General features: G+C 38.2%; 1 protein-coding gene across 5 annotated transcripts in view; it reads right to left on the reverse strand.

The window, feature by feature from the left end:
* Positions 1 to 27,719, reverse strand: part of LOC306857142 (fibulin-2-like) — a 59,103-nt gene that overhangs the window by 19,390 nt on the left and 11,994 nt on the right. For all 5 annotated transcript variants that reach the window (XM_079396875.1, XM_079396877.1, XM_079396876.1 and 2 more), the window contains exons 3-8: positions 21,373 to 21,475; positions 20,002 to 20,128; positions 18,724 to 18,913; positions 11,197 to 11,403; positions 9,400 to 9,510; positions 3,127 to 3,228 (exon numbers count right to left, since the gene is read on the reverse strand). In XM_079396875.1, the coding sequence (XP_079253001.1) occupies positions 3,127 to 3,228; positions 9,400 to 9,510; positions 11,197 to 11,403; positions 18,724 to 18,913; positions 20,002 to 20,128; positions 21,373 to 21,475 (840 nt within the window). The remainder of the gene's footprint in view (positions 1 to 3,126; positions 3,229 to 9,399; positions 9,511 to 11,196; positions 11,404 to 18,723; positions 18,914 to 20,001; positions 20,129 to 21,372; positions 21,476 to 27,719) is intronic.

Below are 27,719 nucleotides of genomic sequence, written 5' to 3' on the forward strand. Positions count from 1 at the left end.
CTGAACGATAAATCGCATGTGATTGTCATGCGCATCTCGTCAGTAAAGCCGGTTCTGTGAGAAAATCTCCAGAGAAAATTTCTAGTAGAAAATCTCCATCACGTGCAATCGATCGCTTACAAGCTATGCAATATCGCATTCATAATCGCAGATGAATCGCATTCAATTATAAACGCAAGTAAACAAGTGCAAGTGATCAAGCAATCAGTGCAAGTGTTTTTATTAATGCCATTAATGTTTTTGTTAATACTGCATATAGCACTAGTCAAATAAATGAATGTAACATGGTAAAGATGAATGCACTTTAGGAAGTTGAATGTAAGGGAAATGTCATTTTGGAATTTCTGTGGTCTAATGTGAAATTATTGTTCGTGCTCTTGTTCATGATGCAATTTTCTTTTATTGTTGTAATTAATTTATAGAATTAACCAGATGACCTGCTGAATTCATTTTGGGAGCGATGACTGATTGAATGTATTTTTAGTCCAGTGCCTGTATATAAGTACCTGAAGTGGGACATTCACATTGGCACTATTGTCAAAAAGGCCCAGCAGAGGTTGTACTTCCTTCGCCAGCTGAGGAAGTTCAACCTGCCACAGGAGCTGCTGAAACAGTTCTACTCTGCCATCACTGAATCCATCCTCTGCACGTCAATAACTGTCTGGTTCAGCTCAGCTACCAAATCTGACATCAAAAGACTACGGAGGGTAGTCCGGTCTGTTGAGTGAATCATTGGTACAACCCTCCCCACTCTCTAAGAACTGTACTTATCCAGAGTGAGCAAAAGGGCTGGTAAAATCACTCTGGACCCCTCACACCCAGCACACTCCCTCTTTGAACTGTTACCGACTGGAACTGTTACTACAGAGCTCTGAGCACCAGAACGACCAGACACAGGAACAGTTTCTTCCCTCAGGCAATCCATCTCATGAACACTTGACAATAAACGCGGAACACACAACTATTATACATTATTTATTCACCCCACTTACTTATTTTATATATATATATTTTTTAATTTCAAATTTGCACATATCAGACCTGTACACACATAATTGTCTATACTATATATTGTGTTTTTGCTGTTTTGTACATTGCTGTAATGAGGGTGAAGCTGAGGCTGTGTTAGAATCCATTTGCAGAAGTTTAATGAGGAACAATCCAAATCGTGAGGCAAAAATCAGAGTCGTGGTCACAGGCAAAGAAGTCGAAATCACAGTATTCAGTCCAATCGGCAAACAAACAAATCCAGAGAAACAGGCGATAAATCATACATGTAGCAAACAAAATAAGACAATGGAAATGCTCGGTAAGGCAGTGAAACTGGTAATACTTTGCAAGGTCTGTTTGGCCTGGCCATGCTTAAATGGCTGCCAAACAGGAAGTGATCACAGAAGCAGCAGGCATGGCGCTACAATTGCCTATTTGTATATTATTCTTTCATTGTCTGTGTCCTGTCCTGTTGTCCAGTGGAGCTTTTGTCACTAAAACAAATTTATTGTATGTGTAAACATACTTGGCCAATAAAGCTCATTCTGATTCTGATTCTGATAAGTTCAGAGGCTGTCATATGTGGATCAACTTACTTTTATCTTGATTCAATGGATTTATTGCATTTTGAAGAAAGAAAATGTGTCATGGATTTATTGCATTTTGGGGAAAAAATTATCAGTTTTTATAATAAATCTGGATTTGAATTTTTTATGTTATTATAACCTAAAGATGCCATGAGAAAGTTTGAAACAGAAAATAGTGGTTTTCATCTTGCCACTTTCTTGGTAAAGAAAACACGCTAACACTTTACAATAAGGTTCATTAGTTAACATCTTTACAAACATCCTGTAGCTCAAACAGTAGAGCATGGCACTAGCAACGCTAAGATCATGGGTTCGATTCCCAGGGAAAGCAAGAGCTGATAAAAAAAAAAAACTGTAACTTGAATGCAATGCAATGTTTGGATAAAAGCGTCTGCTAAATGCATAAATATATATATAATATATAAATATAACATTAGTTAACATGAATTAAGAATGAACAATACTTCTACAGCATTTATTAATCTTACTTAATGTTAATTTCAGCATATACTAATACTACATATTTACCACATGTATACAAAGTACAGTGTGTGTCTTGTTTGTTACCACATAATACCCCATTTTTCCGTGGGTGCTACACATTTACCATGTACATACCATTAGTATGTACAGTAATGTGTCTTATTAGTTACTATATACAGATTCTGTAAGGACGTGTCTGTTTTTACCCACTTGTCCGTAAGAACTACATATTTACCATGTATATACATTAGTAAGTACAGTATCTAATTAGTTATCATGTATGTGCACTACCTGTGACTGTTCTTACCCACACTTGTCTGTATGACTAATAACCATGCATGTGCGACTGGTAAGTACAACCGTGTTTCTTATTTGTTACCATGTACATACACCTCAGGTAAGTACCTTGTGTTACCACTCATTTGCCTGTAGGTACAAGATATTTACCATGTATGTACCAGGGAAGTACACGTACTGTAAAATAAAGTGCTACCGAGTTATCTCTTTTGCAAAGAAACTCTTCATATATATATATATATATATATATATATATTGTAAATTAAATAAATAATTCTCCACCAACAAAATATTGTGTTTCTGATTCGTTTTATAGTAACAGCTGTGCATGGCAATTTTATTAGCACCCTCCATGACAAGTTTAGTATATGGAATGGAAAGACCTTGAAATATATAATCTGCAACACTATGAGTACTGTAAATAAACATATAGTAAAAGTGTCAGATCAGACAGAAAGATGTATTGTGAGAGAGTGGAGCTATCGAACCCAGGGCTGAGGTCACGGTTTATTATTGTAGTCAGGGCTGAAGGAGAGTAATTAGTCGTGGATCAGTGAAGCTGAAGGAAGCAGACCTTCGGGTAAGACTGTGATGTTCGGGTCATGAAAAATATCTTGTCATAATCCTTTGGGTATAACTGCTATACATGAGTAATTCAGTCCAATAAGGGATTGGTTAGTGTGGTATGACAGTTTTTACTTGTTTTCTGACAGCTGCGTTGAGATGAGATTGTGCATGTATAGTTTTGGACCAATTTAGAGTACTTTACCTTCACAAGTGTGTCCGTCAGCCATCAGAGAGAATCCTGGGAAACAGGAACATTGGGCCAATCCTCTAACCACAGAACACTGCTGAGAGCAAGGCCCATTACCTGCAGACCGTAGGAAAATTCAGTTAATGCATCTTTCACACTTCTTTTTTATACATTACATGATACGTACTACGCCAGGGATCACTATTATTATTATTGTTCAAATTTAAAATTCTACGTTTTTTTTTCAACAACCCCCTAAGCGTAATTATTAAAAGTTGCATAATTTGTGCAACAGAAATGATTGATACCTCAAATCTGAAAAGAAATGGGTGGCAATGTTATTTAGTACATTTTTCTGACTTTTCCAGGATGTGTGAGAGAGTGGTCAATTGTCATGAAAAAAACCCCATAAAATAATAAAATAATAAATAAAAAATTTTTTATATAGATTATAGTTAACAGAATATTAAATTAGTTTTATTTTTATATTTTTAATTTAATATTATATTTAGTTCTTTAAGTTTTAGTCATTTTGTTGTGTTTCTCTCATTTTTCTTATTTTTCTTCAATATTTCTATATAGATCCTAATATTTTATTTCAGTTTTAGTTGTTTTAGTATATCAAGTTAAATCAAAAGAAAATGAGCAATGATGCTTTTGCAACTAGCTGTAATACTTTGTGTTTATATATATGTGTGTGTTATATATATGTGTGTGTTTTTTTTTTCTCTCATTCAAACAGTGAAACTTTTTATGGTTTTAGTTTTAATTATAGAGGCAAGTGCCGAGATATCAGGCTGAGTGTATGCCTTCTGTATGGCCCTAACAGATTTAGTTAAATATTAAACTGTAATAAGCATGACTTAATGAGTCACCCAGATACATCCAGATCATCGCACTGATTGATACTCCAGAAACACGACAGTGGCCCAGACAAGACACAGACTTCCAGTATATGTTTAAGTCCTCAAATGTCTACCATCAATCCCAAACCAGATATTAATTAAACCTTGTGGTGTACGGACTTATCGTGTAAAGTGCTATATCTTCTGGATGGCCTGCTGAATGAGGAGGAAAGGAGTCAGTGAACATTTTTTTTTCTCCTCTGTTAAGCATGTTTCAATTAAAGATAGCGTATGTAGTGCAGAAAATCATGCAGTACCTGCGAGGCTACAGTTCATGATCTGGAATTTAGTTATCTGACATGGTGCCAGAATTTTACAGATCATTGAAATATTGTGTCAGTCTCATGACAATTGAAAGAATAATGTTATGCGCACATCAAAACAACCCGTTATGCCAAGATGTGACTAATAGACTGGCTACAGATCAAAAAGCACTTCATTTCGAATAGAGGATTCTGAGTTCTGCCAACCACAAAACATTAGCATAATTTTTTTTCATCATGAATGAAGCTAAAAAAACCCCCAGTATTTTTATACATATTGTTATATATGTTACATCAATACTTTACAAGGTAAAAAAACTATATACTGAATGATTGCGTAAAATACAGTGGGGGGAAAAATTATTTGATCCCCTGCTGATTTTGTATGTTTGCCCACCGACAAAGAAATGATCAGTCTATAATTTTAATGGTAGGGTTATTTGAACAGTGAGACAGAATAACAACAAAAAATCCAGAAAAACACATTTCAAATAAGTTATAAATTGATTTGCATTTTAATGAGTGAAATAAGTATTTGATCCCCAATCAATCATCAAGATTTCTGGCTCCCAGGTGTCTTTTATACAGGTAACGAGCTGAGATTAGGAGCACTCTCTTACAGGGACTGTTTCTCAATTCCAAGAATGCAAAGAACTGATGGTCAGGCTCACTCACTTCCCAATCACAGTGCACACCCTCACCTGATTTCTGATTGATCACACCTGTACCTCATGAGCACCCTCATTAAGACTGCTACATAAGCACACACCTCACACCACTCTAGTGTCCGGTCTCGTATGTACGAAGTGGACCCTTCATGCTATTCCAGCGAAAGATTGATATCCTTACTTTCCTCGCGTACTTCACTCCTGTGATCCACTCCAGCGTCCATCTCCTCCTTTGTCTCCAAGTGACCAACTCAGTCATACACTCCGGTGAGGTGTGTGCTATCATCCATCCAGCTGCCAGTTATTCCACGAACTCCAGTAAGAGCAAGAAGTCAAATTACATACCCCGATTTACCCGTGAACTCATCAACTGAACTGTTTACTCGCCTGCCATTCTCCATTCAGCCTCTATTGCCATAAATAAACCGCCACTGTTGAATCTAACCTTCTGTGTGAGTATCCTTCCTGAGTTTAAAGGTGCCATAGAATGGAAAATTGTATTTACCTTGGTATAGTTGAATAATAACAGTTCTGTACATGGAAATGACATACCGTGAGCCTCAAACACAATTTTTTCCTCCTTTTTTGGTGAACAATTTTTTTTTAAATTTTATTTAAAGGCAAATGAAAAGGAAAAAAACCCCATAAATTAATAACATACAAAAACTGCAGTTTGGGGAAGCCGATACATGCAAAAAGAAGCGCCCCAAAGGGGACAGACAAAGTCCATACAGCAATTTCAAATGCATCATCCAATGATCTGCCCTCTTTGAGGATGATGTGATTGTCTCCCAAATCCGAACAGAAAACAAAGTTTGTAAGTTACCACTGATATCCTTAGACCAGATAGTTGTTATAGGCAATGGTCTGCATGATTGTACAAGGAGAAAAGAGCAAACTGTTTCCTCCTTATGTAAATCTTGTGAATAAAAAAGACTGCTGAAAAATAGGCGATTCAGAACATAACATCGATTTGTGACATAACAGTTGGGATCACTAATAGTAACACCCCCAACATTTGCATATACCCGCCCATGTCCTAGGCTAGCCGCCAGCTGAATCATCAGAAGTTCTGCAGGTATTGTGAAGAAACAAGCGAGGACAACAGCGAAAATGGCAGATCATGGCAATAAATGTTATGTTCCAGGCTGTGCAGGGGATGTAAAGTGCAGGGATGGGTTGGTGTCTGTATTCAGAAAGGCACAGAAAGCAAATAACGTGTTATAATAAAATAACTCAAGCCACTAAAGGGACATGGTTAGCTCCTTGCCAGCGGTAGCCTGTTACATTGCAGTACATAAGATTTCACTTACCACATAAACAGTAAGGAGAGATGAGAATGATGGCGAATGATTTACAGATCTTGAGCACCACTGACAAGCATCTGATCTTGTAAAATGTGTGGTAAGTACTGCTGCGTAAGTTCATGCGATCGCGAATCTCGAAAGTGAAAGTAAAAAGCGATCATGCATTTGAAAGCAGTTTCAGTGCCCCGCATATTAATAGCCATTCCCTGATGCCCACATTTTATATACAGTATAATTACCCAACGATATAACTGCGAGAGTATTGAAATATATATTTTGTTTCCTTCCTGCTGTGTGAGGTACTGAAATGAGCCGCACTGTGAAACAGCCAATCAGAGCAGAGCTCAACATTATTATTCATGATCCTTCCAAATAAGCCAATAACATACCATTTCATTCTAGGAAGAAATCCTAGGGTTATAAATGGACATGTAAAACCGTTTCTGGAGAATTTTTTGCCCTTACCTAAGCCACATACCTTCTATGTAGATATCAGAGAACAATTTAAAATATTGTATCAATGCATTCTATGGCACCTTTAGAGCTTACAGGCTTCTGTACACCAGCCACCCGCAGTGTCTTCTGATATTTCTAAGGCTCGATTCTCTCAAGTCTGCACTTGATGCATCCTCGATATCAAGAACACATCCGGGCACTTTCATGCATCCTCTGTACTTGCGTTCTTGAGAATTGGAACTGAACCTCGACGGTTGATGATGATGTACAACGAGAACACAAGGATGCAAGATCGCTGAAGAACGCATATTGAAAAATGGCCAGTGAGTGAGATTTGGAGCACTCTCTTAGCCAAAGAGCTGTCCAAGGATGTCAGGGACAAGATTGCAGACCTACACAAGGCTGGAGTGGGCTACAAGACTATCGCGAAGCAGCTTGGTGAGAAGGTGACAACAGTTGGCGCAATTATTCGCAAATGGAAGACACACAAAATACTGTACCTGTCAATCTCCCTAGGTCTGGGGCTCCATGCAAGATCAACTCAACTCGCCGTGTTTAGAGGAGGAGGAATGCTGCCTATGACCCCAAGAACACCATTCCCACCGTCAAACATGGAGGTGGAAACATTATACTTTGGGAGGTGTTTTTCTGCTAAGGGGACAAGACTGCACCTCATCAAAGGGACGATGGACGTGTAAGGCCATGTGCCTTAGGGGCCAGGGCATTGAAGCCTGTATATATATATATATATATTTATTTATTTATTATGTATATATATATATATATATATATATATATATATATATATATATATATATTTATTTATTATGTGTATATATATATATATATATATATATATATATATATATATATATATATATATATATATATATATATATATATATATATATATATATATATATATATATATATATATATATATAGTGCCCTCCAAAAGTATTGGAACAGTGAAGTCAAAATTGCTCTGTTGGCTGTGGAGTCAAGAGATTTACAAATATGATTAAAAGGTGAATATGAGACAAAACTACAGAATGTCACATTTTATTATTGGGTGATTCAAAGCATAGATGTTTTACCAGCTCAGAAGTTTCATCCTTCTATCTGATGTGAGCATAAGTATTGTAACAGTTGCCTCACAGGACTTTCTAAGTGATCAGCTGTGTCCTGTTGCATTAATTCTTCAGATATTAAAAGCAGGGAATGTGTCGTATAAGTTATATCCATTACTTCTGTATTCTGAATCTTGCTTTCGATGATGACACACACAAACCAGTATGAAGATGAGGGAGCTGACTTTGAGAGAAAAGCAAGCAATTTGGATGCTAAAAGAAAAGAGGAAGTCAATTAGAGCTATAGCAAAAACAAAGGGCATGGAGAAATCAAGAGTTTGGAAACCACCAGCAACCAACAACTACCTGATCGGCTGAGAAAACAACAGTAGTTGATGACAGACAAATCATAAAAGCTGTGAAAATGAACCCTAAAAGACATGTCTGTAAAATCACCAACAACTTCCAGAAAGCTGGGGTGATGCTCTGACAATCTACTGTCCTCAGGAGACTTTGACACAGAATTACAGATGCTATACAGCAAGATGCAAACCTCTGACCAGCACCAAAAATAGAAAGGCAAGATTAGAGTTTGCAAAAAAGCACAAAGGTGAGCCAGAAGAGTTTTGGAACTGTGTTTATGGGCCGATGAGACAAAGATGAACCTTTATCTAAGTGATGGGAAAGCAAATATGTGGAGACAAAAGGGAACTGCAATGATCCCAAGCATACAGCCTCATCTGTAAAGCATGGTGGAGGTGTTGTCATGGCATGGGCATGCATGGCTGTCTCTGGAACAGGCCTTCTCAACTTTGTTGACTTAATGTATGATGACAGTAGCTAAATTAATTTGGAAGAGTAAAAAACCATCTTGCCTACCAATATTCAAGAAAATGCCACCAGATTCATTGGGAAGTGCTTCATATTGCATCAGGACAATGACCCAAAACACCCTGCCAGTTCAGTCAAGGAATTTATAAAGGAAAAGAAATGGAAAGTCTTAGATTGCCCAAGTCAATCTCCAGATTTAAATCCAATTGAACATGAATTTCACCAGCTGGAGAGGAGAGTAAAGGCAGAAACTCCCCAAAACAAGCAACAATTGGGATTGGCTGCATTAAAGGCTAGGAAAAGTATTTCAAAGGATGAGACCAAGAGTCTGGTGATGTCTATGGGTCACAGACTCACTGCTGTGATTGTGCGCAATTAAATAATAGCTTTTAATCTTTTATATCTGCCTTATGTTCAACTCTCCCAATATTTATGCTCACATCAATGAGTGGGATGAACTCTAAAAGTGCTGTTCTTTTTATTTGGTAAAACGTGTGTTGAAACGGCTAATAATAAAATGTGACATTCTGTAGTTTTGTCTCATATTCATCTTTTAATCATATTTGCAAATGTCTTGACTCCACAGCCAACAGAGCAATTTTGTCTTTACTGTTCCAATACTTATGGAGGGCACCGTGTGTGTGTGTTTGTTTTAAACCCCATTCAAAACTGTATTTAGCATCGTACACTAGTGATCAGCCAAATGCCAGAGGTAAACAGGGCCTAAAAGTCTTTTTTTATTTCCTAAAGAGAGTGGATAATGCATTGCTAAATTGTATACCACATACCATCACATGGGTTACGTAAGACCAGGGTTTCAGTAGTAGTTTCTTGTCTTGCTGGAGGTAAAGTTATAATCCTGTCTTCCTCACTAACTCTGTTGTCTTGCTCCTTGTTCTCTGTGAAAAAAAGTGAGAGAAAGCAGTGAGTCATTCTTTTTCATTCTGTATCCTGTCAGATGGGATTTTTGGTAGAGAAACTGCATATGATGGAGAGTTTGTCTCCAACAATTAATCATGACCAGATGAGAAATTATGGAAAGTGTTTTGATTTGTGACATTTGCCAACATATATCTTGTCATCAGAATTCCTACCATTCCTAAAGTCAGCTGAAGGTTGCTGGAGAGAAGTTACTTGTGGTTGTATCATTAGTTCATTCCTGACGAGATCATGAGTCAAGTTTCACATTGGAGCAGCACAACACTATCTCTATCAACACTTCCATGTCACCAGAGACACTAAAACAATATTGACACATGATGACAATCCCATCATGCCTTGGCGTTGTTAGGGTTTGGCCATATAACCAGGGAAACGAGACAAATAATTACAAACTGCAGTGAATCGGGCAAAACAATGGTAGACTGCGCTATCACCCTATCACTACTATCTAGGGATAGTTCACCCAAAAATGAACTCTTGAAATGAAGTCATTATTTACTTATGGGCTTGGAATATAAAGTTATTTTAGGATAATTTTATGATGCTTTTTCAACATTTTAACTCAAGACAGCCCCAGTTCTCCTTGATTTTATAATATTAAAAAGACTGCAGGATATTCTTGTTCTGTATTTAAACTGAATCTCATAGAGGTTTCAAATAGCATGCATTGTTGTTATTGTTACTCAAACTCATTTTTGTTCATTTAAATAAAGCTGAAATAAAATATAAATAGATGAAAATGTAAAACTTAAAAAAACTTTTTAAGTTATAAATGCTGACTTTGCAACTAACTAAAATAAAATAAAATACACTAAACCAAACTATAATTTTAATTTAAAGTACTAAAATGGCTAAAAGCAAAATTTTAATTAAAAATAAAATCTAAATAAAAATATAAAAAAACTAACAAATGACAAAAGCTCATACCACAATTATTAAACTTTCAAATTAAAATGAAACTATAAAAATAAAAGCTAAATCTAAACATTAAGAAGGACTATAATAGTATATAATACTATTGTAATACTGATAACATGAGGTGTGAGTAAATATTTTAATTTTTGGATAATGTTTGATGGCAGTTTTACTTCATTTCAGCTTTATGTAAAATCATATATGTTATATAGTACTGTATATGTTATACAGTATATAATGAATGGATATTATTCATGTGGTTCCTTAGAGTTAAAAGGTTTGAAAAATAATATATCAGGACGTCTAATTCACTGACTCTTCATAAAAGTCTTCACTTGATTTCTGTATGTACAGGCACGCATCTAAAAGCACTCGCAGCATACAAAGTGCTATCTGAGGTCATTTTGAATCCAGATCAGATCTAAGTAAAACACACACACACACACATACATACACACACACACACACACACACAGTGCAGACAGGATGTTGAGCAGGTATTAAGATTAATTCCCCTATTTAATGCAGGACTGATAGTGTGTATTTTGAGTGCATAAAGATGAGGCTTGCATTTGCTATGTTATATACAGAAGCAGATCTCTGCTGCGAAAATCTATGAATAACATAAACCCTGCAGGTTCTCGACAACTTTACAACTTTCTCGAAATGTGTACATGAGTTTTTGTTGTATACTGAGTCATCAGAACTCATAGAGAAGCTAATTTTACCTGGCTCACAGGTTCGGCCGTCCAGCAGGAGTGTGTATCCAGGGTGGCAGGCGCACAGGTAGGAGTCACGAGTGTTGAAGCAGGTGTGATGGCAGAGCGGTGCGAATCTCTGGCACCTGTCATCATGCTCCAAATCCTCCAGTGAATTAGCTGCAGGATCCGCATCCCCAACAGACAACGCTTGCTTCGGAAACTGACTGTCTGATACTGAGGAAGAGGAGAGATAGTAGGTTTAAAGGCTGATATGGCTGTATATCTCTTGCATGTGACTCTATTTACAATACTTGCTTACCAGTGAATCCTCTGCAATGAATGGGTGGTGTCAGAATAACAGTTCAAGCAGCTGATAAAAACATCACAGTAATCCACAAGAAATCGACACACATTCAGTCCAACAATTAATGTCTTGTGAAGTGAAAAGCTGTTTTTGGATTACATGTGAATTACTGTGATGTTTTTATCAGCTTTTTGACCTCTCATTCTGATGGCACCCATTCACTGCAGAGGATTCCCTGGTCAGCAAGTGATGTGATGCTAACTTTCTCCAAATCTGTTTTGATGAACAAACTACCATTTGATGTGAACCTGAACTAACCTTCTCATATAATAAAAAGCATAAATTGACTTATTTTGAGACTTACAGGCTTTGACTCACAGAAAGCGTTTGATTTGAAGGGCCCTCTGAAGCAGTTATTTTTGAGCACTTCTGTCTGGAAAGACACTACAACAACAGCTGCTATGATTGTTTTCCCTTCAAAAAGCCCCGAATAGTTATCATTTATGCCATCTGAAATGGCATGACACTCATTAGAGTCTACAGGGATCCTCTCTGTGATATTATTTCGTGTTTGGGGGGGGGGGGGGGGGGGGGGCTTTCGGGAAAGTGATTTGCAGCATGACCGATGAAGTTTCTTTAAATACAACCAAACGTCTTCAATTTTTATTTACATTATTTATAATATGTTTTTTGAATCAAGCATTTTTGCCTTTTTTCCTCCAATACAATACAATATCATAACTCCTATATTTTTACTTAATGTCCCATAAAACACAAAATATGTATTCAAGTTATTGGGTCTTAATCACGAAACAAAAACATTATGAAGAATTAATTTCTGTGTAAACTGTTTGTAATACTATTCTTAGTAAGTAATCTTAGAATAGTTTTATGCTCAATAGATTTAAACATAAAAAAGCATCACATCATGCATTATTTTTATCAATGATATATGTATCGAGAGGAGACTTTCTGCTATGCTGATTAGTCGATACTGTTTCTCAACTGAACTTTTTTCAATAATACATTCATGTCATTTAATAATACATAATGTGATTCCACTAGTGTCTCTGATGAAGGATAAACCAGATGTCAACCAGAATGACATGGCAATGAAGGACTACTTGTACATAAACATAATACATATTAAAGCAATACGCCAGTCAGCATCTGTCATTTCACCGCCGCCAGCTGTTCCTACCACACCCTCTGTGTCCTCCATCTGCCAATCACCTCCTATCAATTCCAAATCCACTTTCACTGAATTCTACATAACAACAGACGAAGTTAATGAACAGGCTTTCCAACATCGCGCAGCAATTTGGCAAGGCGTTCGACTGACTTGGCAATTAGCGTCTGGCTAAGCATAATAAACAGGCTCAGCTTCACCTTACACAGCATGCTGGTGTAAAGTAAATATTTCTCACGGTCATTAACTGAATGTAAATGCAATGAAGGTAGAAAGAAATTAAACATTTCCGCTATAATTAATCACGTTACGGGTGTGAGGTGGCAGGGGGCCTGAGAAAGCAACTCTCATGGAAATAATTACCTCTCAACCGTTTTTGTACCTAAACCTTTGATGCAACCAAGAGGGCTTACATAGTTAGCAATAGTCTCCTTAAAAAGAGAAAGAAAAGGCATCTCTGCGGGTCCCTCTATGGAGGCAATTTAATTGGACCTATTTTAGTGTTCCATCATCTGTGTGTGCACCACCAAGTGTACTGACTCGGCCACAGCTAATCTCACCTTGCCTCAGGATATCAGGTAGGCTCTTTAGAGGAAGCAAGGCACTGGGCCAAAAGGAATGTGCCACTTGAGACAAAGCAAGAGGTGAAGTCTGGGTTTTATGTCTCATTCAAAGGAATAGTGACCTTGGTCTATTGACTGGGGCTTTGCTGATAAATGCGGGAGTGCTAGTTGAGCAATGAGTGTCTGCCATTACACTGATATGGCACTATGGCTCTCAGGGTGACAGAATAAACCCAGGACAGTGTTGGAAAACTTTATTCAGCTGTAAGCCACAAACAGGTTTAATGCACTTAAACAGAGGGAAATTTCCAGTGAATTTTTCCAGCACTACTTATGTTTCTCTGATAAAGTTTCAAAACAGTATTAAAAATGACAACTTAAATTGTATTAAACATTATAATGTGTTATATTTTAAATTATTGGCTTTTTACTAAGCATGGCTTGGGGTTATATTTTTAAAAATATATATTTTATATGAATTTTATATTAGAGGCCATAACAAGTTAAGAAAAAAAGACATATTTTAAATATAAGTAACATAAAATATTTTAATTTAGTAGAGTACTAAATTAAACTACACAGCCAGGTAATTTTAAAGATGTATTTTCATAAAGGTGTTTTTGACTTTAAAAGGAGGAAGAAAGTAAAGTGGAAGAGAGAGGTTCACATGCCGAGACTCAAGCTAGTGCAACAGTGCACTGCCCACAAGGCGTTCGGTGTTGACACTGTCACGGTTCTGTCAGGGAACACGGAGCAAGGGAACGAGGAGACGAGGAAACCGAATTCACAATTCAAAAGTCTTTAATATCCAGAAGGTAACACAGATTACAGGCAGGGAAGACAATTCAAGGACCGACAAACACTAACTGAAAGGACTGGGGCTTTTAAAGAAAGGATAGTGAGGGAACTAAGGAGACACACCTGGAATCATATTAAACAATCAACATGAGGGAGAAACTGGGTCACAGAACACATGGGGAGAAAACACAAAACAGTCCATAATCCTGACATTACGCCCCCTCCCGGAAGGTGTGTCCTCGCACCGTAGAAACATCCAAAGGGGAGGGGTGGGTGGGAACTTGGAAGGCAGCTCAGGAGGAGGACGGACACCCGGGAGGGGGCCGGCAGACAAAGACCAGGGGGGCGATGAAGGAGGGAGGAGCCAGGGAAGAGACAGGAGGGACCCAGAGCAGGAGGAGCACAGCTGGACCCAAGCTGCCGCCCTGACGGTGGCCCACGGTGGAGCCGACGGAGGGAGGAGCCATGGAGGAGGAATGGCCGCCGACTCCATGGGGTCGACCAACGGTGGCGGAGCAGGTGGAGGAGGAGCCCGAGGAGGAGACGGAGTGCCAACAAGCCAGGGGGCTGCCGAGGATCCGGGGGGCCAGGGTGGAGCCGAGGGCTCTGGCGACCGAGGTGGAGCCGGAGATCCGCAGCGGAGCCAGATCGACTGAGGACCAACGTGGAGCTGGCAGGAGGAAGGAGCCCAACGGAGCCGGTGGATCGATGGGTGACGGTGGAGACGAGAGAGCTAGGAGCCGAGGTGGAGCCAATGGGTCAACGGGCCGAGAAGGAGTCCGGGCCTCGGAGGCTGGAGGCGGAGGTGGCGGATACTCCAGCCCCGGCAACGCTGGAGGATGGCAGTTCCGCGGGGCTCTCACTGTAAAGATGGTGGGCTGAGGGCGAGCAGAGGGGCTCCTCCAGCGGTGGAGGAGGCAGGAGAGGGTGGGAGGGCGGACATTTTCGAAGAGCAGGCACTGGAGGGCATATTCGAGGAGCGGGCACTGGAGAATCGGGAGCCACCTCAGGGCTGGACAAGGGAACCAGAGACGAAAGAGGGCTGGACGGGACCAGCGGGGACGACGGAGAGGGGAGAGGGGGCAGTTCGATCTCCAGATCAGTTTCCCAGTCTATCAGATCCCCCTCCATGCGCAGCAATCCCAGATGTATAATCAGCTCACCCTCAGCCACGGTGCAGGGGGCGGAGCACCACTCCGCGCTAACACAGTCCACGGCTGGCTCCCTCGTGGTGGGCACTGAAGCCGGCTCTCGCACCTGATCTGACGTGTTGGGCTCAACTTCCAGAACGATCTTCCGCTCAGTCGCTCGGCTTGGCGCTGGCTCGTTGATCGTAGCAGGGAATGGCTCTCCATCATCGATGGGCTCGGGCTGATGCTCTGCACCGCGGGCAGATCGTGGGCTGGGCTCTGAGTCTGGAGTGGTTCTGGCTAGATCATACTCAGGAGAGGCGGTGAGGGGCGATCCGTTTCTCGCCAGAGTCCACTCCTCGAAGGCGGCGAAATCCTCACGAGGACCATCTTCGGACGACAGTGCTCTGCACGCGGTGTTCAGGCTAGCATCATAGAATGCACAGAGCGTGTCGTCCGGGTAGCTGGTGACGTTAGCTAACATCAGGAACAGTCGCGTATGGTCCTCGAGAGATCGGTCCCCCTGCTCCAGCAGGAGGAGGAGGAATTCGGACCGGATGAGGGGATCCATGGGGCACCACGGAAACAAAAACAGGGAAACAAAACGGAGGGTAGACGTAGAGGTAACTGTATTCGGTTGGTCCTTCTGTCACGGTTCTCTCAGGGAACACGGAGCAAGGGAACGAGAATTCACAATTAGAGTCTTTAATATCCAGAAGGTAACACAGATCACAGGCAGGGAAGACAATTCAGGGACCGACAAACACTAACTGAAAGGACTGGGGCTTTTAAAGACAGGATAACGAGGGAACTAAGGAGACACACCTGGAATCAAATTAAACAATTAACATGAGGGAGAAACTGGGTTACAGAGCACATGGGTAGAAAAACACACAAAACAGTCCATAATCCTGACAGACACAGGCAGGTAATTTTAGATTTAAAAAAATCTAAAAAGTATTATAAGTATTACAACTTATATTACAACTTATCAGATAAGACAGCGATATTACTTATTGGACCAAAAAACAGTACACAGAATCTCGTGGATTATAATTTGCAACTAGACGGATGCACTGTTACGTCCTCTAAAGTAAAAAATCTGGGTGTTATATTAGACAGCAACTTGTCCTTTGAAAATCATATTTCCCATGTTACAAAAACAGCATTCTTCCATCTCAGGAACATTGCTAAGCTTCGAAGCATGCTACCTGTTTCTGATGCAGAAAAGCTATTTCATGCATTCATGACCTCTAGACTGGACTATTGTAATGCACTGCTAGGTGGTTGTCCTGCATCTTCAATAAACAAGATACAGATAGTCCAAAATGCAGCGGCTAGAGTTCTTACCAGATCAAGAAAATATGATCATATTACTCCAATTTTACAGTCTCTGCACTGGCTACCTATTAAGTTCCGTATCATTTACAAATTATTATTACTTGCCTATAAGGCCCTAAATGGTTTAGCACCTGCGTACCTAACTTGTCTTCTACCACGCTATAATCCAACCCGCTCTCTAAGGTCGCAAAACTCTGGTCTTTTGGTAGTACCAAGGATAGCAAAGTCCACTAAAGGAGGTAGAGCTTTTTCACATTTGGCTCCCAAACTCTGGAATAGCCTTCCTGATAACATTCGGGGTTCAGATACACTCTCTCTGTTTAAATCTAGATTAAAGACACATCTCTTTAGCCAAGCATTCACATAATGCATCTTATAATCTTGTACTGCAGTTATATCTGATCAGACGTACATTATTATTATTCTTTAGCTTGGGTTGAACAATTCATTTTTGCTTAGATGGAACAGCAGCTACGCTAATCATGTCTCTGCTTGTCTCTCCGTTTCTTCTCCGTTTCTGCCAGGAATTACAGAACTTCAGTCTGGATCCAACCATTACATGATCTGAGATGACCGAACACCTGAGATGGAGGATCAGCGCCGGGAGATGACGTATGTGGCCCTGATCGTAGGCAGAGGCCAGACACCTGGATGAGCGCCAGAGACAGATCCCCATTGAGGACCCCGCCACTTAGACAACCAACGGAAAAGACCACTGGAACCAGCTGAGCCCTTACAATCTGACTTGCTGCAGTTTGGAATTGAACTGCTGGTTCGTTTGGCCAGAGGAGAATTGGCCCCCCAACTGAGCCTGGTTTTTTCTCCATTCTGTCACCGATGGAGTTTTGGTTCCTTGCCGCTGTCACCTCTGGCTTGCTTAGTTGGGGACGCTTCATTTCCAGCGATATCGTCGACCTGATTGCAAAGACTATTTAAACTTATTGACACATTATTTTCCTTTTTTGATATTGTGCAGTGCTTTGACACAATTTGCATTGTAAAAAGCGCTATATAAATAAAGGTGACTTGACTTGACTTGACTTGACAACTTACATTATACATTTGAATGATTTTTTCATTTTTGCGTTTTTCATTAAACATGGCTTTGGGATATATCTTTTATATACATATTTTATATATTTTATATTTTTATATTAGAGGCTGTTTAACAAGTTAAGAAAAAAATATATATTTTGATTTAGAGTACTAAGTTAAATAAACTACACAGGCAGGTAATGTTAGAATGAATGAAACAAAAGCTTGACTCAGTTCTGTGTTTGTCTGGATCTGAATTTCTGCTGGATTTTGTCCAGTGAACTTTATTCACATATTCCCAATACAAAAGGATCAAGTGAACATCCATTTTCCAAATTTAAATTGATTTCATGCAATGAGAATCAGGTTAAGACAAACAAAATGTGTTGCATTGCCTCATTTTAATAAATGAAATTTAAAAGCAGCAAAAATCCATTTTTTGTGTACACAGTGTACACAGTCTATTCCTAAAGCTAACATCAGGTCTTGTCCCAGTGTAAACATATCGCATAATTCACAGGATGAATAGAAATCCAAAAAGAGAACAATGTTTACATGCAAATCCTGCCAAAATTAGTGAAAGTAGTCAGCTGAAACATTTGAGACAGAAGGAAAGTTTGCTGGCACGGGCAGAGAGGCAACAGCCTGCTTTGCCATCTGCTTCTGATTCAGCCCAGCTTGCCAGCATCTTTGTGCGTTATACTGAACGGTAACGTGACACCTGACTGATCAGCTCTGGGCATCTTTCTTTCCTCTGATCCATCAATGTCAACCTCTCGGCCAGCAGTGTGACAAACTTGAATGTGAAACTCAATGCCAAGACACAGCCAGACTTCAGATGCTTCCAAATATGATCAAGGCTTCAAAAACAAACAAGCACAATCACGACTGAGGCTCTGATGTTAATATGAAGACATAAACTCAAAAGTCACTAGGATGAAGAGATAACTGGGACATTGTGTTGAAAAATGCAGGTCAAAACCCAGACATTCCAGGTTCTTGTGTGGTTTCACATCATATGGTGTGTCTCCATCACAACGCTTTCTTGGCACGACAGCCCGTCTAGATCGGTTCGTCAAAGTAAAATATGAACTCTCACTCACCCCAGACCCCAGCCACTGGAAATCAGCCATAAACTAAGGTTACACATTGCAAACCATGCATTCTGCTGTAAGAAAAAGACAAGTGTTTCACCTCTCTTAGGAAGAACGGTCGGATGAGGCCTCTGTTTTTTCTTGATCGTAGGCAGAGCAAGACCCTCCTCTCCCTCCTCACAGCAGATGAGGAAGACGTGTCCGCAAGGGTAGCTCAGGTGCTGATGCACTTCACAACCTTTCCCTTCCCTTCGCAAACGCAGACCCAGCGCACAGCAGTTACAGCAATCCTACATGAAACAGCATAAAAGAGTATTGAAAATTGCATTCCGTTTCATTTTAAGTCCTAACCAGTCATGATGTGACTGCTGAGCAACAAGTCATTTGTTTATCAACAAGTGCTTTCCACACTAAAAGTGAAAATTGATGTCATGTGATGTCATGCCAATCAGAATTTTTTTTTGTCACACTTTATTTTAAGGTGCTATTTTCCCCTTTAACAAACCATTAACAATGACGTTTGCCTCCATAAACTCCTAATTTGCTGCTTATTAATAGTTAGTAAGGTCGTTGTAAAGATTATGGTCATGCAGAATATGTGTTTAAGCACTAATAAACAGCCAATATGTGAACCTGGATCACAAAACCAATCATAAGGGTCAATTTTTCAAAATTGAGATTTATACACCTGAAAGCTGAATAAATAAGCTTTCCATTGATGTATGGTTTGATAGGATTGGACAATATTTGGCCGAGATACAATTATTTGAAAATCTGGAATCTGAGGGTGCCAAAAAAAATCTAAATACTGAGAAAATGGCCTTTAAAGTTTTCCAAATGAAGTTCTTAGCAATGCATATTACTAATCAAAAATGAAGTTTTAATATATTTAGTAGGAAATTTACAAAATATCTTCATGGAACATGATCTTTACTTAATATCCTAATAATAATTTTGACCCATACAATGTATTTTTGGCTATATTGCTACAAATATACCCCAGCGACTTAAGACTGGTTTTGTGGTCCAGGGTCACATATGTTAATAATAGGCATGCTAATAAGCAACTATCAATATTGAGAATTGGTCCCTATACTAAAGTGTTACCTTTTTTTCAATAACACATTTAATACTATTAAAATGATTTACAATTAATTTATTAAAATGAAAACTTTTATTCATGACCTATTAAACTGATCAAAAGTAACAGCAAAGACAACTATAATGTTAAATCTACATATTTCAAATCAATTCTGTTTATCAATGTTAATAAAACTTGAAAACAGTTAATAGTTAAAAATGCTTAATATTTTTGGTCGACACTCTGATATATATATATGTATATATATATATATATATATATATATATATATCTTACCGTCTGGGAATCTTCTCCACAGAGTGGGCTGTTCCCCTCACAGGCACGTCCGGCCTTTGCTACATTCATGCCAGCCTGACACCTGCTGTCTCTCAGAGCACCTGAACAGCACTGTTTCTGGACAACACTTGAACAAAGCAGACAAAAGACATTTTAACAGAATTTAATACCTGATTTTAAAACTAAGGATGTCAAACCAAGGCTGTCCGATCAGATATATGTATTGTTATTTAGACCAGAGGACCCCAGGGGGCAGCAAAAAAAAGAGTGCTAGGGAAAGGTGTAAAGTTTTTAAGAAAAATTGCATAAATAAAATTACAGTTCATTAGAGTTTTTTTATATAAAAATTAAAAAAGCACCAAATCATCATAATAGAATGATTTCTGAAGAATCATGTGACGCTGAAGAGTGATGGCCAAAAGAACAGTTACATTAAATTGTAATAATATTTCACAATATTCCTGTTTTTATTTTTGACATTACTGTATTTTCTGCCTTGGTGAGCATAACAAAATTATTTCAAAATCTATTTCAAAATCTTACCAACCCTAAATATTTAAACAGTAGTGTATATATTATATTATATTATTCACAACTAATTTATTTTTATAGTAAAAAACTGAGTATATAAAAAGTAAATAGCATTTGTTTTATATATTTTAAGATGGGGGCTTGCTCATATACACACATATTTAGGTGTCCATGTCACCAAAAAGTTTTATTAATAAAAAATAAATAAATACTGAGAATTACTGAGAATTTAGAATTCAATCAGCAGTAGTCTTTTACATTTTATTTGCATGCAGAGAAGATTAATATGGACTATTCTCAGTCACCCTGCTTATTGTTTGACTGACTACTTAAAGAAACTCATGAGCCACACACAACTGGTCCTGTATTCTATAACTTTATTAAAGGGATAGTTCACCCAAATTGCTAATTCTTTTATCATTTACTCACCTTCAAGATCTTCCAAAACTGCATGCGTTTCTTTCTTCTGTTGAACACAAAATAAGATATTTTGAAGAATGTTACCAAAACCAGTTGACTGTAGCCACTGACTGGAAAAAAAAAACACTATGGACTTCAGAGCTCACCAGCAACTGTTTGGTTACCAACATTCTTCAAAATATTTTCTTTTGTACTCAACAAAGGAACTAACCACATACAGGTTTGGAACAAGTGGAGGGTGAGTAAATGATGACAGTATTTTCATTTTTGAGTGAATTATCCCTTTCATTTTTGTGGTCAGTGGTTTTTGGGTCACCAACATATACTTTACTGGTCAGAGGACATATAACGGCAAATAAAACTGATTCTGTGGTGTACTGAAGAGCATAACCAAGGCATAGAAATGGTTAGCCAACTTACCCACACACAGAGTTGAGGTCTTCTGTTTTGACAGGCATATGGTTACAGTGCTGGCTCTCCTCTGCCCATTTCTGCCCAACTACACAACAGCTCTCCACCAGTCCTGGAGATGAAAGTGCCAAGAGGATAAACATCTCACACATCACTTTTATACTACATAAACCAGCCAAAAGAATAGAGAGTTCTGACAAGAAAATGGTAGACGGGCAGACAAGAAATTCAGCAATGATAGAGCCCCAGAGGCGAGCCAGACATGAAGCCCAACTTGGATTCATAGAAAAAGCATAAAAGATGAAACTGCAGCCTTTATACAAAGGAAAACAGAGAGACTGACTCAAAGCTGATGGGACACAGTCATGGTATGTGCATCATCATAGGCGTCATTAACTCAGCCTTCAAATATTTGACTTTAAAAAGCACCAATTTCAATAAGCCAGCTATTGAAAGTGAGTTCAAGGAGCATATATCCGCCTGATCTTTTCAATAAATTGTGATACAAAGAAACAAGAATTTAGTAATGACTCATTTCAACACTTGACATTTTGAATTATTCATCCCTCTGTGTGAATGAAGGCCTGAATTAAATTACATGTACAAAATCAGCTCGCTAGGGTGATGGATGAAAACCATATAAATGTAGTGAAAAAATAATTTTCTTGTCAGACATGCTGTGAATCAGCTAAATGAATTTTATATGATTAAATCTCATTACTTTGACGAGTGCAGAGAGTATAGAAATGTAGAGGGGACTTGATAGCCTTAAGTACAAGTCTGACATGGGTTATTTCCTATCAGACCATAAGAGGGTAATAAAAAAGCTTGCTCGGGTGTGAGTCTTAAGGCCCCAGCAAACGCTAATATTCAGGGCAAATGTTTGGTGTGAATAGAAACAATGGATTCCCATGGAGTGAACCATCACCTGCAAAAAAAGTAAAAGCTGACACAAGGACTTGATTTTTTAAAGCTTACTATTGCTATTTCACAAATTGCTTTGTGTGTCATAATTATATATTTAATTGTAATGCATATAGCGAGGCATGCTGTGTTCAGTAAAATATATAGTATATTTAAATAAACAGTATATTTATCTTGGGTAAAAACAGAGAAAATTTTTTATATTTTTCTTTTGTTGACAAAAAAAAAAAAAGGCTTTCAAATAGTTCTGCTTCAGGACCCAGATTTTACACAGAACAAACTGTGACCCAATCCAGTTCCAAAACGTTTATCTTAGAAAAACAAACAAAACTATTTTTCAATAAACGAATAACATTAAATATGTATAAGTTCAATATTAATATGCCAGCATCTTTTAATTATTATTAATAATAACAATAAGCATCATCATTATCATCAAGAAGAAATACAGAATATACAAGTTATTATACAGTATCTCACAGAAGTGAGTACAATCCTCACATATTTGTAAATATTTTATTATATCTTTCCATGTGACAACACTGAAGAAATGACACTTTGCTAAAATGTAAAGTAGTGAGTGTACAGCTTGTATAACTGTGTAAATTTGCTGTCCCCTCAAAATAACTCAACACACAGCCATCAATGTCTAAACCGCTGGCCACAAAAGTGAGTACGCCCCTAAGTGAAAATGTCCAAATTGGGCCCAAAGTGTCAATATTTTGTGTGGCCACCATTATTTTCCAGCACTGCCTTAACCCTCTTGGGCATGGAGTTCATCAGAGCTTTACAGGTTGCCACTCGAGTCCTCTTCCACTCCTCCATGATGACATCACAGAGCTGTTGGATGTTAGAGACCTTGCGCTCCTCCAACCTCCGTTTGAGGATGCCCCACAGATGCTCAATAGGGTTTAGGTCTGGAGACATGCTTGGCCAGTCCATCACCTTTACCCTCAGTTTCTTTAGCAAGGCAGTGGTCGTCTTGGAGGTGTGTTGGGGGTCGTTATCATGTTGGAATACTGCCCTACGGCCCACTGTATGGTCTTGGCCACCGTGCTGCATCTCAGTTTCAGGGTCTTGGCAAACTTCTTATAGCCTTCTCCATCTTTATGTAGAGCAACAATTCTTTTTTTCAGATCCTCAGAGAGTTCTTTGCCATGAGGTGCCATGTTGAACTTCCAGTGACCAGTATGAGAGAGTGAGAGCGATAACACTAATTTAATTTAACACACCTGCTCCCCATTCACACCTGAGACCTTGTAACACTAATGAGTCACATGACACCGGGGAGAGAAAATGGCTAATTGGACCCAATTTGGACATTTTCACTTAGGGGTGTACTCACTTTTGTGGCCAGCGGTTTAGACATTAATGGCTGTGTTTTGAGTTATTTTGAGGAGACAGCAAATTACACTGTTTTACAAGCTTTACACTCACTACTTTACATTGTAGCAAAATGTAATTTATTCAGTGTTGTCACATAAAAAGATATAAAATATTTACAAAAATGTGAGGGGTGTACTCACTTCTGTGAGATACTGTATATTATTATTATATATTATAAGATTATAAAAATATATCTATATATAATTGTAATTTATTATAAAAATCATATTTTTTTTTTATTAATGATTATTTTATTATACATTATGTTCATTTTCCCCTGCTTTCCATAACCTAATTACAACAGACATGTCTCCCATTTTCGGGGTCTCGACCCTCCTGCTTTAAGGTATGTGTTTATATAGAAACTGACTTTTTACCAAGTTTTAATTTAAACAAATACACCCTGAGAAATATTCAGTGAAGGTAAAATTGTGACAACTATCCCCTATCTCCTCTATAACCAGACACATTCATAATCTATGAATTTACTTGGAGAAGATCTGGTTGTAAAATCGCTTGAGCTGTGACATGAGGCCCAGAGCACCCTGGGATTTCTGGAATTCTTGACAGGGGTCACAAGCTACTGTTCCAGGTGACTTTTTGAACTTTGTGATAAACTTCCATCTGTACTAAATATCTTGGATACCATAGGGCCTAATACAACATAATGCTGTCAGCTCTGCTTTGCCATTTTAAAATACCCCCCCACCCACTATAGCATATTTGATGTGCATGGAGCAGTAGAAGTTCTGGCATTGATAAAACATCTGAATTACTGATTATTCCGATTAAATCAGGCAGATGTCACTATATAAAGTCTAACTCAGTTTCCAAAGCCCAACAAGATAAAATTACAAGTGGAAAAAGGGTATATACTGTATGTACATGTAAGGTTTCAATTTTTGCTGCATTGTGCCAACCCACCATTCCCCCCACCCCAACAAGTTCCACAAGCAAAACCATAAAAAGGATGGAGAAGCACCATATGTTCTTAGTTTTCTTTGCATTGTGAGTGCAGTAAGTCTTATGGCATTTTCACTTTCAGTGTGAATACAAAAATTGTGTGGCACAGGAATCTTCCTTATACCTGGTGTATATATTAAATACTGCAGAGGAAACTGCAAAGGTTCTCCAGAGACAAAGAGTGACTTGAAATAAGCCCACAGAGCAATAAAGAAAACAAAAACTGACAAAACAAGTCAAGTCTCACAGCAATCAGCTAAGAAAAACCCCCTCATATTTCCTGTTTAACTTTCACAGCCATAAAGCGTGAGTGATGCCTTTTTTGAGCCTTGAATTGTATTGGGGTTTATTTATTTGTACAAGGGCATTGTTATGTTCCTTCTTGGCAATGGGCGCCTTGACACCATAAAAGCGGGTGGGCTTAAAGGGATAGTAAACACAAAAATGAAAACTCGGTCATCATTTACTCGCCCACATGCTAAACAGTTTTGGCTACCATTGACATTTATTGTATTTTTTGTCTATACGATGGAAGTCAATGAAAACTGAAACGGTTTATTTACCAACATTCTATCTTCTTATTCTATCTATCTATCAACATTCTATCTATCTTCTTTTGTCTTAAATTTAACATAGTTGTTTAAGCTGTGAATATTTCAATTCAAAATATTTCAGTCTGTTTCTTAAAAATGGTTTAAAGGCTGAAATGTAAAGTTTTTTATTTTATAAAACTTTTTGTTTTTTGTGAAAACTTGTATCTGAATGGTAAATTATGCTTTTTACAGTCATTTTACAGTTTAATATGGTACTATAGACATTTCCCTACCCCGTTCATATGGTATTAATTTTATTTGTGCAGGTCTTAAAAAACGTCTTAAAAAGTCTTAAATTTGAGCTTAAAAATCCTGCAGAAACCCTGCCTGGAGTGTGACGTATGAGGGGAACCCCAGTAATACAGCACAGCGTCACACAAGCTATGATACAAAGTTACAGAAACTAAGCAACCGAAAGCAATATATGTCTTCCTCAGATGTAATGTTAGTTCTGTACTTCAGCGTTGGGTAAAAGAGCATTATAATCTCCTTTGTGGTAGAGAAAGCTGCTTACATGTAGGCTACGGTAAACAGCAAAGATGTTGAATTAAACATACACACAATCAGCTTTTCCACATGTTTATACTGGCCACGATAATCAAAACTTCTACTTAGCGCTTGCTCCATTTCTGCAAATCAGTTTTTGTAAATGAATGACTTGATCCACATATGGCCTTCATCAACAGCCGCTTGCGCCACCTGCTGGTGAGCGGCTGACATCAGCTTGAGATCATGCATCGGTGCTCTACTGCTATTCCTGCGGGTCCCGGATGTGCAATGCTGAATTTTAACCACTGAATTTGTGACAGCGAATTTGGAAAGTGAAATAAAATGACTGAAATGCGCCTGTCGAATATTATACATCGTATTTTTTAACAGACTGAATATTTTGGAAGTGAATTCTGGAAGGTGAATATGAATTATTGAATTTTTAATTATGAAAATGCGTGTGAAATATTTTGAATTGAAATATTCACATCTTAAATAAACAACTATGTAAAATTTCAGGACCTAAAAATGCAAGTCCTGGAAATACAATGCATTAAAATGCAAGCACTGTTAATTGCAATGCATCTTTTTTTTCGATTTGTGGAATTCAGCATGCTTTGTGTTTCAAAATCTATTGTCATTATTCTGCTTCCATATTGACTATCCCTTTAAATGATGATTCATAACAGTGGAATATGCAGCTCCAAATGAATGGTGAAATCTGTAAATGCGCTGTTCAATAAAGACTCAGAAAATGTAACACGTGTCTCTCATTAAGCCCAGACTTATTTTGCATGAAGGCCTTGTGCAGTGAGTTAAACAAAGTTCATGTTTAGACTCTGACTTCATTAAAACATCCATCTCAAGGATTTTCTTCAAGTATGTTTTCAAAAGCCTAAGAGGCTGCTGATTCTCGGTATTGATCTTGAAGTTCTTGAAGCTTGCCTGTAACGCATCCCACAGATAACACATAGTGATAAATGTTCACTTGAAGGGGTGGGCGCTAAAATGAGAGCAGTTGCCATTGCTCTGTTAGATCATCATTAGGTCATCTGTAAAGCAGATGGTTACAATACAAAGCGCTCTTTAAAACAGGTCCTCTCTAAGCTCAACAGATTTCGCTTTTTCTTTCGCAGATGGTCACAGAACATCTGCAGGATCAAAACAAGGCAGATTTGTGAAAGCCTTGGATCGAATCAGTGAACAGTATTTTATAAAAAAAAAAAATCAGTTTCATCATTTCAGTATTTTCCTTAAAAAACCATCAGTCAACATTTTTGAAATACAGCAGTTCAGTTTGTAAATCCAGCTTTGAATTTATTATTTTAAAATATTTATATTTTTTTATTTATATACATATAAATAAATAACCAGCATTTAATTTGAATAAAATGTATAGATAAAAATATTTATTGTTTTAAGTAAAAGAAAATCTGGTTAACATTATTTAAAATGCCTTTAATGTTTTGTTCACCTTTGTTCAACAGCAGCCCTTCAAGAAATGTCAACCACAAACCTTATGTTTGTCATAAATTCAAAACAGCCATTCTAAAAAAAATCCATTAGCGATTCCCAAAGGTACTCATGGCAAATTAGCTTAGGTCGACCTACAAATTGACGTCAAGGCTGAACAGCTCTTTTGGGTTTCACAAATGCTATAATCAACCACAAACTGCAGATTCAGTCACCCTAATGATCTCATTTTTAATCTTCTCAAAAGCATTCATGGCCCACTGGCGTTCAATGACATATCTGTGATGACGAACTTGAGGTCATAAGTTGAACTTCAGTTAACCGTATGCCTCTTTGAGTAGTCATAGAGTCACATTTTGACCTCTTAGTGGCAATTGTGGGATCTTTCTGGGCAACTACGTGGAAGAGCTCTTGACTATCTTGTTATTTACTCCCAAAGCAGACAATGAGAGACCCATTGTTCATTCCCACAGAAAAACAGATGTTAAACAACCAAAATATATATTCTGTTTTGTTTTAAACTATTTT

This window comes from Barbus barbus (assembly GCF_936440315.1).
Source record: "Barbus barbus genome assembly, chromosome: 37".
Taxonomy (NCBI): domain Eukaryota; kingdom Metazoa; phylum Chordata; class Actinopteri; order Cypriniformes; family Cyprinidae; genus Barbus; species Barbus barbus.